At 37.5% G+C, this 12,134-nt stretch overlaps 1 protein-coding gene across 8 annotated transcripts in view; it reads right to left on the bottom strand.

Annotated features, from left to right (window-relative positions):
- Window positions 1-12,134, bottom strand: part of GRIA4 (glutamate ionotropic receptor AMPA type subunit 4) — a 218,112-nt gene that overhangs the window by 136,418 nt on the left and 69,560 nt on the right. For all 8 annotated transcript variants that reach the window (XR_001920491.3, XM_008922755.4, XM_008922754.4 and 5 more), the window contains exon 3: window positions 9,585-9,824. Coding sequence is in view for 7 of the 8 variants with exons in the window: in XM_008922755.4 (XP_008921003.1) it covers window positions 9,585-9,824 (240 nt within the window). In the remaining variant the exon portion in view is untranslated. The remainder of the gene's footprint in view (window positions 1-9,584; window positions 9,825-12,134) is intronic.

Here is a 12,134-nt window from a genome sequence, read left to right as displayed (position 1 = left end):
TCTACCCCTAAGATTAATATGAAAGCTAAATATCAGTGAATCACAACACAAATTTCTGCGTAATAACTTGTTCTCTGGAAGTAACTTGTTTAATTCACGGAAAAGATGAATACAAGTCCAATTAGTATGCGTATAAACCACCTCCTCTTATTTGGGACCAAATAATAATAATAAAATCAATTTTTAAAGCATGCAGTTCCTAACACACAGTATTCGGACCTTTCATTATTGTTCATCTGTATGTGGTAAGTAACTAACATTGCTACTCATTACATACTCAGTATGTACTCACATACTCAGGTACAGCACATACACAGAAATGTGCTCAGAGTTGCTTTTTGTATCTCGTAAAGCAACTGAACTTAACTTTGCTATGCAGACAATCTAGAGGAAAAATAACAACACAGCAGCTTTTTTTTTTCAGAAAAAAATGGTATAAAGTTACTTCCTTTCTTAACAGCAGTATAACGTCCTTGTATGGAAAACCTCTTAAATAAATGGGAAGAGATATTCAGAATTACAGACCACACTGCCCTGCTCTCAAGTAAATACAGCTAAAAAACAGCTAAAAATATGTTTCCATTTAAAGGAATACATTACATATGCAGGTAACAACAAATTAGCTATTTGTGCCAGGTTCTGTAAATGCAATTCTCTGATATTATTAGAACAAGCCAATGGAAGTAGTAATGTTATTTACATTAGAATGTTGGAATATAAAAGCATATAGGAGTTAAAAGCATACTCTTGAGTTACACATGTGCAAAACTGAGATAAATGCTACTAAGAAAAGAATTTAGCTCTAAGGATTCTACAACACTGTCACAAACAAATCATTTAAAGGGCAAAGCTGATTCACTGTCATGGCAACTTAAAAAGCAATATTTAAAATATCATGAGTCTCTTGTCTTCTCTGAGTAAGGAAAGCAAATTCTTCAGATCAGGAATATAATGAGCAGCAGCTTATTTAAGGTTTTCTGATTTATATATTTCTATGACATTCACATATTAGGCTGCACTCCATATTCTGAGTGTTTAGCTAGATGACCAAACACACAGAAAAGTTCTGATGCAGCTTAGTTTGATCCACATCTTACATGGAATATCAAAGTCAAGCGACTCATCTGTATACTTGATGATCAGCTTTTGATTTCAAAACCCATGTTTTCTGTTAATTTCAACCTTGATCTAATGTTCAATCATTTCAACCAAGAAGAAGAGCGCTTCTACTTAATAAAGCAATCCAAAAGCTCTGGAAGATTTTTTACATATAGTGCATTAAATGATGACCCTTCTGGTTTACCATTTCTGCTTCTCTTTGGTGGTAAGAAAAGGGGAAGGTGGAAAGTCACGGTATCATTACTGATGCTGATGTTAGGATTCAGTCATATTTCAGTTTCACGTGTGCATTTACTACCTATATTTTCAAGCTGCTACCACCTGCTGAGAAGATGAGGACAGCTGGCATGTTGCTGGTATAATTATTAATGATCTAACACTGGCAAAACAAAATCTGCTTCAAACCAATTACTGATGAATAACGTATATTACTCTATTTCATTAAAAAACATGGAATTTACTGTTATGGAGTACAGACAGCAGCAGATCATATGTCAGAATTAGTACAGTTTTCTAAACTCACTGATATTTGATAAAGTATTTTTTTCTCTATGTTTTGTGTATCAGTTCAGATTGGCCTGTGCAAAATCACAATATGACTTTGGTAAATAACAAACACAGTGGTAATCGGATTCTAATATGTATGACATGATTCACTGCCCACGTAGAGTGTTTGTTGAAGACAAACAGCTTTTTATCAAATCTAGTGAGTATTTTTTCCTGTTTACCTACAACATAAGTGCCATCCTACTCCTGGGACGTATCTGGGCTACTGCAACTCCAAACCAGTTTGACCACTGTACTTAATGGATCTACTCTGAAATAGGTTAACAGCTGATATAGTGAAAGAACATGATTTTGACCTCAAGAATTGTAAAGACATAAAATATGGAAAAGTTCAAACTTATGGACCAGATGTTACAGAAGTCTAATAAACACTATGAGACCAGGTATTGGATGCTGTTTGTTTTCTGGAATACAAAATATCAATATTTTCGCAATGTCATGATAGCACTGATCTTTATTTCATAAAGATTTGGGACATAACTGCATGATGCAGGTAAAAACCTTTCATTTTTAGTGGACACAGTCATGAACTTATGTTTCTCTTTTATTGTCTGACATTTTGCCAAAGGTCAGTAGGACAAAAAATCCTTATTGTGGGAATCCTTCCGAATTCTTCCCGGTGATTGTAATGAAAAGGAGACCAAGACCAACTGGATGACTGCGACTGAACAAAGCCAGATTCCCAACATAATCTTTACAATCCAGCACATAGCTTGTTTCTCAGGATAACCTAAAACACCCTGTGACATTCTAGCAGTTTAAGGCAAGAGCAATGCAAGTTTGGGCTTAACACTGCTATGCAGAAAACAATAACTAAAGAGCACTTGGTGTCAAAATAATTTTTTTCAGTATTATGTTGTACATTCACCTGCAATTTGCTTTTTTATTAGAAACACTTTGTCCTTGTAAATTATTTCACAAATAAGAGGCTTGAATCAGTATTTTTATGCAGATAAATGTGGAGGTTATATATTTATATTACTACTGGCTTTAGTAAGATTAGTTCTTTCAACTGAGGTATTGAAATAACTGTACAACTTGCTATTTTATTACCACTTTTTTCATTATTGAGACATTGACAAATTTGTTCAGAAGTGTAGTAAAAATGTCAAATAAAGCTTGATCTAGGGCCAATTCTTTCATTGCCTAAATGCTCAGCTAATGGTAACTTAACTTACTGAGTACCATATTACAATTATAGTCCTTCAACCTGATTTTACAGTGTTTATACCTAGATCACTTAGAATGCTTTTGATCTGGGTTTTGAATAACAGAACCTACCAAATGTTTTACAAAGGCTATATAATTGAATAGCAATAATATATTATTGAAAGTCGCTCAATAGTAGAAAATTATTTTTTCAGTTTCCCAACTACTGCAAAGAAGTCATTCCCAATTTCCCAGAGAAATCATGAAAATTACATGAATATAAATCCTGAGGGGATGGACATAAGAGATCACCTGGGGTGGATGCAGCAAAGCAGATTGCCACTGCAGATATTTACTAACCTCTTCTTTAATACCTCTAGTGGTAACCATCTTACTCTAGTGGTAAGAATATCATCAGCTTATTCAAACCTTATTGAAACATTTTTTCCTAGTAACACTTTAAATATGCCTATATAGTTCTATTTCTTGCCTTGATCTCAGTGCGTACAAAGAGTTGATCTTTGCTCCTTAATTGTCCCAGAATTAAAAAAAAAACAAAACACAATAAATCTCAATTTGTAAAGCTTTTTCTTACAGGACATGTTTGAGTTTTTTTAAAAATATTCCTCCTCTCCTCTGGACCCCTGAAACATATCTGTATGTGGTGGTCAGTGACTACAGTGCCATGCCAGCAAATATCTGATCCTTGTGCCGTGCTTATACCAAAGGCCATTAATATAACTGAGAACAGTACCTGGTGCTTTCTAAGGGCAAGGAAAAAGTGGTGGGACACACTACTGTCATCAAGTTGTCCTCTATGTGTCTTGTCCACTTGATCACATTCCATTTATTCAGCCTACTGAAAATTTTTGATGCTTTCTTTCGCAGTGGAAATCTCAACATGTGACAAAGCAGCATAGCCAGCAATATGAAGAGAGAGTTTTCTTTTCAGCTTTCATTTCTCACATGAACATTCTTTTTCTAAATTTCAAAGTAACAGCTACTTTATTGGAAACAATATAGCTTTCTGTACCTACATTATTCTTATGGATCACCAACTCCTGAAACATTTCCCACCATACTAGTGCTGAGACAGTTACTCTGCACTTTGTATTTGTACCTTTGACTCTTCCCTACTTTGTTTATCCTTTGTACCACCTTCAACACATTTCACCTTCTTGATCTATCTATTTAACAGGATCACTTTGAACCCTTAACCAGTCTTATATCATACCTTGGCCAGGTTGGGTACCCACCAAAGCCATTCTTTGTGCTGTCACACAAATTCAAAGACAAATCCCTTGCACCTCACCTGAGACCAGCTCTTACTTTTGAAATGTGTAATTAGTAAAAAATTTGGGGTTATGGTTTCTGCTTTTAAAATTGCCATGCTATAGTTGAACCTCTATTTTCTTTTTTTTTTTTTCTTTCTGTGAGAATGTCAGTCCTGAGGCAATATCACTGGAGTTACTAATCATGGATACAACCAAACCTAATGCTTACTGCTGGGCCAGCTACTCTGCCAAATGAGAAAATTAGATTAGCCTGATAAACTGCTTACAAATAAACAACTCCATAATATCCCTCAATATAAGAGGGAGAGCTTTAAATTTCCTGCACCATTTTTTGCCTTCTCCAGACATTTCCTGTTCTCACCTGGGACTGATCTATCCTCCACAAGTCCTTAGAGACAAAAGCCTTGAGATTGCTACACTGTGTACTGTAGGATTAATTCTAACAGGCCACCAGGACTTGCCAGGTTTAGATTGTCATAGAACAGAACAGTTTCAGCTTTAAAGGAGTTGCTATAAAAACACTATCCAGAAATATGGGAAAATTAAATTTACCTTTTGCACAGTAGGTGAATTTTTCTCACCTGCAACCAGGACTGAGTTGGCTTTATGAACATGTAATTACAATAAGCAACAGAAAAAAAAAAAAAGCATTAACAAGGCACATAGACAGGGTCACATGTGATCCCTAATTTCTAGAGAATATAACTATTTTACAGTCCTTGCCTCTAGTGAACCAACTGTTAGGCCAGCTGGTAGCTCTACTCTTTGTGCTACTGCTCTTTATCACAGTCGGGGGTTGAAAACCCTTGCTGGGAAACACAGTTGAGTTCAAATGGATGCTGAAATCTTGTGAAAACAGTTTCCAGCTTGCTGGCTGCCATCCTCCCTCACCTTCCATGTGTCCCAATGCTGCTCTACAGCCCCTGTACCACTCCACTCTGGGATCCCTTAGCTCTGGGTAATCTCTGCAGTTTTACTAGCAACTTCAGCCATTTCAGGTCTCACTAAAGTTGCACACAGTGTGGAAAACTAACACTGACCTCTTGAAGGCTTGATTCTTGCACCTCTCAATTCTATATTTCATATTGGCAATGGTAGGGTAATGTTTGGACTTGATGATCTTAAGGGTTTTTTTCAATCTAAATGATTCTATGATTTTATTCTTTAACAGCTTCTCACACCTCTCCAGCCTTCTTCTGTCATTTCAGGGTCCAAATTTTTCTTTCTGGTGCCAGAAAATGTTGTTGTCAACTATCAAAATCATACAGTAGGCACACTTGTGCCAGGTCAAAAATCCCATGGATTTGTAGATACACAGCTTCCTTTAACTGTATGCCTCTTTTTAAGCTAAATACCTCTCAAACACAATAAAGCAACGTATATAAACTGAATGTTCTTCTGGTGTACTCATTTGTTTCTTTCACTTAATTCCCTTTAGAGGTCACATCAAATATTAACTGAACACTTCTCCCACCCTAGACTTCCCTTTCCTCTGGATATCTCAAGGAGGCATAGTTTTCATTTCAGCCCTTTCCTACTATGCTTTGCATAACTCGGTGTTCTACAGTGTGCTTTTTCCCTGTTCTGTCTGTGTTCCTGGCACTTTGCTGTTAATATTAATCGTATTAAGTACCGGGTCATAATTAAACCTTTTTATGGAAGAAGGGCAAGAGAAAGAGGAATGTATTGAAATAAAAGTACCCTTCAGGTTTTAGCTTCCGGTGTCACTCTCTCCTTGCTCAGTTTCCCCTGTTAAATAATGAGCTGAATTTTCCTTCATCTTTCTTTTAGGTCTAATGCCTTTTGAAAAACCTGTTCTCCTTTTCTGTAATGTCCCCTGCTAGATCCAATTAATTTTGTATTTTTGCCATTCTTCCTAGTATCTGCATCCTGTCACAGGACAGTGATTTTCCAGACTGTGAGTTTGGCAGAACATCAGAAAGGAAAGTTTAACATAACAGCTGAAGTCACCACCTCATCAGAGTTTGTGAGGTCCAAGACTACTATATGGTGTAAATTCCAGTGCAGTAAGCGGGAACAACGTGGAGAAATGCGACAAAAGTGCACTCCTGACCTGAAATGAAATGTTAACATAGATGCTCCCAGTGGCAAAGAGTTGAACGAAATGATACAGCAGAGAAACCTAACTCAGTAATAGTACTTAATTCTTCAACCCCTAAGAGCAAGCAGTAATTGCATGCAACCAAACCAAGAAACAAGGAGGATGGAAAAGCTCCAGGAGAGCAGGTCTGAAAACAATATGCATTTGCCCACCACTGCTGATGAAGGCTTGTCTAAGTTAACTTCATCATACTGCCTTCTGCCAAGGATTTCTGCCTTTTACAGTACTGATAGCTGCTAAGTACTGCCTTCTTCACAGACACCTACTCTGTTGGGCTGGAATCTATGCGTATTGCTTACCTTCCCCCATAAGAGCTTATTCATAGCTTCCCAGTCAAGCCGCAAAGATAACTTGCAGGCACAGTAACAAAACCAAAAGCCTGAGGGGATTCACCTTCCTTCAATTTGCTTTGAGGGGGCTGCTCAGAGAGACAGGGAGACTGTCATCTGGCATGTAAAGGTAGGATCTCTGGCAAAAATCTGGACAAGGTTAATTTCAGGCCTCACTGACAAAGACCCTATGACTCAACATTAATGATTTTTTTTTCTTTTTCTAGTTACTCTGAGAGTAAGAGATGATGCTTACTTTTTTTTATCATATCTCAAGTCCACATTTAAATTTTCTCATGTAAAGGTAGTGAAAATTTATTCAGCAGTTATGTGCCTTTATATTAATCTTAATACCAAAAGATGCATTGAATCTTATTTTCTCCTGCATTAAACTGCATCACAAGACCTATTTAGAATTTGAGAGACTATCCAATGTAGCACCCTACGGGATGACAGATAGAGTTAAACCTAGTGGAAATTCAGAATTTTAAGGTAAAAAGCAGCTGCAGTTCCCTGATGGACTGAGGTTGACATGCTCCCCAGTACAACGATAAACATCTGCTCACAGAAACAGAACGGAGTGTGGAACAAAGTGGAGGTATGTGGCCCCCCTCCATTCTAATCCCAACAGAATGGGAGAACATTGTGCACTGAGACCATACAGTATCTGTGTGATAAGGGAGAATCAAGATGTTCTGCTGCTGAAAGCAAAAATCATGTCAACCCCCCTCCTCAGGTATCAAACCACGACCACTGCTCCCCCATTAAATACACTAATCAAAAATAAAAGTTATTTATGACTAGAGACACTCAAACTCCACCCAAACATAAAGAAAATAGTATAAAAGTAAGTTGGGGATAGGGGGAAAGTGTGAGAAGACCTCCACCAAAACTGCTGGGATCAGTCAACAGGCTGAGCCCATCTTCTCCCCCCCAAGAAGGACATCTTGGGTGAGAAATATACTCTAATGCTGCTTTTTGGAGTAGAGTTTTTGCTTGTGCTCACCCCACAGCATATTAGTTAGATTGCTTCATATCAGAGCTTGTGCTTGGTTAATGTATGTATCAGTAGATTGCTTTAAAACATATTTTTGCAGTAGACACTATCACCGACAACCTTCGAACCTTATTAATCTGTTACAATTTGTATTAATAAGAAGTGTTACTCTGTGAACTGTTCCTTGCAGTTGCCAGCAGTGGAAAACACCAGTTGCAGGACGCCCTGAGGGGTCTTGGCTCTGTTGAGTGTCCCCTAACAGGGAAGGTTGAGGTACCCTCTGATCTTGCAAATCTGTTGGCAAAGGGTCTCATTACGAGATGCTGACAGACTGTTGGGTACCAGGGTCTCGACTCTACCGAGGATACTGACAGACAAAAATCTAAACTCCCACTTTTCACATGACACACCTCCTGCATCCAAGCTGGCAAATGTCATCTCTTTATCAAAGACATGCTGATGAGTTCAGAGTTGCTGAGTTCAATGCCATAAGAATCATTTATTAACCATGCTGCTATAGACTGCATTTTGAAACTGTCCTTGGTGCGATATCTCATGCTTAAAAATGATGTCTCAATTTAATCAGGGGTGTGAATTTGGATGAGAAAGGTTGTGCACTCCTTCTCTTAACAATTTCCTGAACTTGTAGGACCACATCTGTAGTTATGTGCTTGTTTTCTTTTTACCTATATCTTGAGTAGAAATACTTTTAAATTCCACTACATTTTTCTCTTTCCAGTCATCTAATCCCAGAACTTCCTTTATGGGTCCAGCAAGAATTAAAAAAATATTTAGTTTAAAAACAACAAACAATTATGGAACAATATAAACTTCTTCCTTCCATATTAATTTTGTTTTAAATTCAGGTATTTAGGCAGTATATCAAGCTAAAAACTCGCTAAAATTTAGTGCTTGTAGATATGAGAAAATTGACTTCTATAGCCGTACTCAAATAATTAAACAGATTTAGTTAGGTTAACGTAATTCCCTCTTTCTACTGTAGAGTAATTATACTGGAATAAAGCCACTTTAATTCCAGAATATACTGTCCACATGGGAAACTATATTGAAACAGCTGTAGTAAAATAATCATTTGACTACAGCTATGCCGCTTGCTTCCCCCCTGAAAGCAACTCATCAACATAAAAATCTTGCCTCTTTCACAGAAGCTCAGCTATGTTGGCTCAATCCTATTCCATAAACAAAGGCAGAAGGCTTCGCCAGTAGAACAAACACACAACTTGGAGTACAGATTTTACCTCTCAATTCCTCACTGAGTGGTGAGGTGTAGTAATGCACTTGCAGTTTTTTACCATTTTACCAGTTCTGAGATGCTCTGGGATGTGGAATGGAGACTGTGGATAGAGAGTGTACCCTTTTCTGTTATGAACTATGTATTTTATAAAAGTGTAGTCCAGCACAGAGAGAACTCCAGATGAAAGGAGTAGAAGACAGGCTACTGCAGCACTCTCTCCCTCTGCTGGCCTGTGGCTATCTCATGCCTGGCAGGTATTGCCTCTTGCCCCCACTACTCTGACACAGCATGAGGGTAGACCCTTTCTGTGCCTTGACCTTCCAAAGTTTGGAAGTCCCACATGCTCACTCACATCTCAGCTTACACCACTGCAGATGCAGAGAAGTGGTTGTTCCTCTCTATTTCTTTGTACTGCTGTCACTTACAAAGTGAGTTGAAGAGTGAACAGTGCTGTAAAATTCTGCTTATTGAACTGTGTCTTTGTTTCACTAACATTAGTTAAGATGTTTTAGTATTCTAGACTTAAAGCACAGGCTTTGGCTGGTCGATTACATACTATGTACATGCAATATCTAATTTTTGCAGAGAAAGGAATTCTAGATTCAGTCACACAGCTACACAGTCAGAGGTATTTCACTTCAAAGGCCCCTTAAAATTTGACTCCCCAAGCCCTCAATGGGACGTAAAAATTCACAGCTCTTGCAAAAGTCATTTTGAACAATAAAGATAAGAAAGCTGGGTCACAACTTACCTCGGTCCGTGTCATACAGGAAAACAAAGCGGTTCCATTCATAATGATCCAGCAAGCTCAGGAGGGCTCCCCGCAGGGATGGCCGCAGCTGCAGCACAAACTGACTCTCACCCTCTGTGGGGAAACTTGGCGTGATGAGGGAGATGTGCAAGGCGCTGCAGAATGAGGTCAAGGTATGTACTGATCTCTTATCATATAGTCCAAAAATGGCAAAAACTCCTCTAGAATACTGGGAGCAAACTGAAAGAAATGAAAAACCAAACAAACAAGAGTTTAAGTTGTGACAGAATACGTTAACCTGTACTTACACATTCCAACATCCCCAAATTTTTAATTTGAAGATTTCCAGTTCTGCCTGTATAGCTAAATTCAATTTTCACATGTGTTTTGTTCTGGAAACCAATAAATGAATAGCTAAGTAACATTCTGTGTGTGACCTTTGGGTCCCATTCATAGAATGTTACTGTATCTAGAATTTTTGTTCTAAAATAAAATATAAAATAAATATGATGTATTTTTGCATTCAACATATGCTGTTTTAACTATAGCTCTGCATATTATCAGACAGTAAGCATTTCCATTGGCTTAAACCGAAAAGTGTTCACATTCTAAAATATGAAAATCATAAAAAAAAGTTACTGACCTTGTAAGTGAAATTTGGACATTTTGAATTGTAAAAATGTAGAACCTTTGCTCCCTTTTAAGCAGGAAGCCCTTGTGGTACATTAAAACTTCTAGAGACACTGAGTAAAAACCTAGTTCATTAATAATCTCTTTGACTTTAAGAGGGCAGTTGAAGTAAAATATAGTAAGTTAGTGTGAGCAGAATTTTGCCCCAAACCTTTTATTTCTGCTCTGTGTTAATCTCAAAACCAGAAAACAATTGACCTGAATATATATTCTGAGTTTTGATTTGCTCTTGGAGTCATTTAAGACATGGAGAAAGACTTTTATTGATGTCATCAGACTGGATAAGGACTTTACTGATCTATGCACATAAAAGTAGGCATAAAATCCTGCCTTTCTAATTCATAAAGGGTCTAAAGAAAAACATCCCATTTTTTCTGAAGCACAAAAGAAGTTATTAAAAACTGTGTGATCATTAATAGTGTTACCTATTCCAGAATCACAGAAAATGGAGAAAGGAACAATCCATCTCGGGATCATTGTATCCATTTTCTCCTAAGTATGTATTTCCTATGCTCTCCTGTTCCAGATCCTCTCTTCTCCCAATGCACTCTTTCACATACCCTAACCCTGGGAAAACTTAAGACACACCCTTTTAACTAGATGATGGCCTCCTCTCTTCTAGCCTGGAGGTCACAGCCATCCTGCGATTGCAGCACAGTGAGGGTACAGTGCACACACCATTAGCAAATTCAAATCAGTTCAGCTTTAATTCTTTCATTTTACATTTACTGCATAAAGAGCTAAAAATACAATTGGTGCATTTCTCTCCTAAGATTTGGGTGATTTACCCAGTTCTGATGCCAGAACTGGAGCAAGTGGCTTGATGGCAGTTTTGGATTTTATATGCTGCTCCAGTGCTATGGGCCCCATCCTAAGGATTTTCATAGCCAGATTACATATAAATAAAGCTTTTTCAAAAGCTTTCCTTTCCCTAAGTTCACCTTTAATATATCGAAACACACCTCTTACAAACCCTCTCAGTATTTTCTTTGCTGGACCATACAACACACATTCCCTTAGACCCATCAAACAACTGGCTTGCCATTCCACTAATCATCTCAGGAAGCATTGTTCTATCTTTCCCAGTTTCATCTCATCTTGCTTGAATACAGATGACTGACATGTTGAGAGTTTCAGTTGAAGGTTTTCTGCTTCTTTTTACATTACTTCCCCATCTCTACCATATTTCTGCTGACTTATCCTACTAGGACGTTGCGTTTTTCTAAATCTGCACCTCGGTGATGGCTGATGATCATATTGGGATCAAAATCTGCTCCTTTTTCCTTCTAGGTCATTGGCAAATGATGAATTTCTGCTTATAGCATAATATTTTTATTAGTCACTATTATTTGTTTTCCATTATGTCACACCTATTACTGTACTCCTCAAAATTATTTACTTCCACAGTTACATTCTTAGCCTGCTTATATCTATGTATTTATCTGCTTCTTCAGAAAATTCCATAATGGTACTCTGACTTTTTATCTCTGTGTCTACCGTAAAATTAGTCAACCAATATCTTCCTGCTGTAGGTGTGCTTCTCCAGCCTGGTACCTCCTCTTCTACCACCATTTGTTGCCATCTTCTCCTTAGTTTCATTCCTGCCTTTTAACTCTCCTGTTTGTCTCTATTTTCATAAATCACTTCTCTTAAGAGCATGTCTATTTCATTTCATTCTCTTGGCAACTGGAAGATATGGATTAATCCTATACCTTCTACCTTAATAACTTCTGGTTGCATTTTATGAGATTTTTTGTCTATAACCATATTTTAAGGCTTTCTTTCCATAAAACCTGTTCTATAACTTCACTGATCATACATATCACAACTCATTTAACAGCTCTACTATGAAGTATCATT

Source organism: Manacus vitellinus, unplaced genomic scaffold (genome assembly GCF_001715985.3).
Source record: "Manacus vitellinus isolate BGI_N305 unplaced genomic scaffold, ASM171598v3 scaffold_2_pilon, whole genome shotgun sequence".
NCBI classification, from domain to species: Eukaryota; Metazoa; Chordata; class Aves; order Passeriformes; family Pipridae; genus Manacus; species Manacus vitellinus.
Note: the sequence above shows the minus strand (reverse complement) of the source record. Positions and strands in the feature narration are given on the sequence as shown.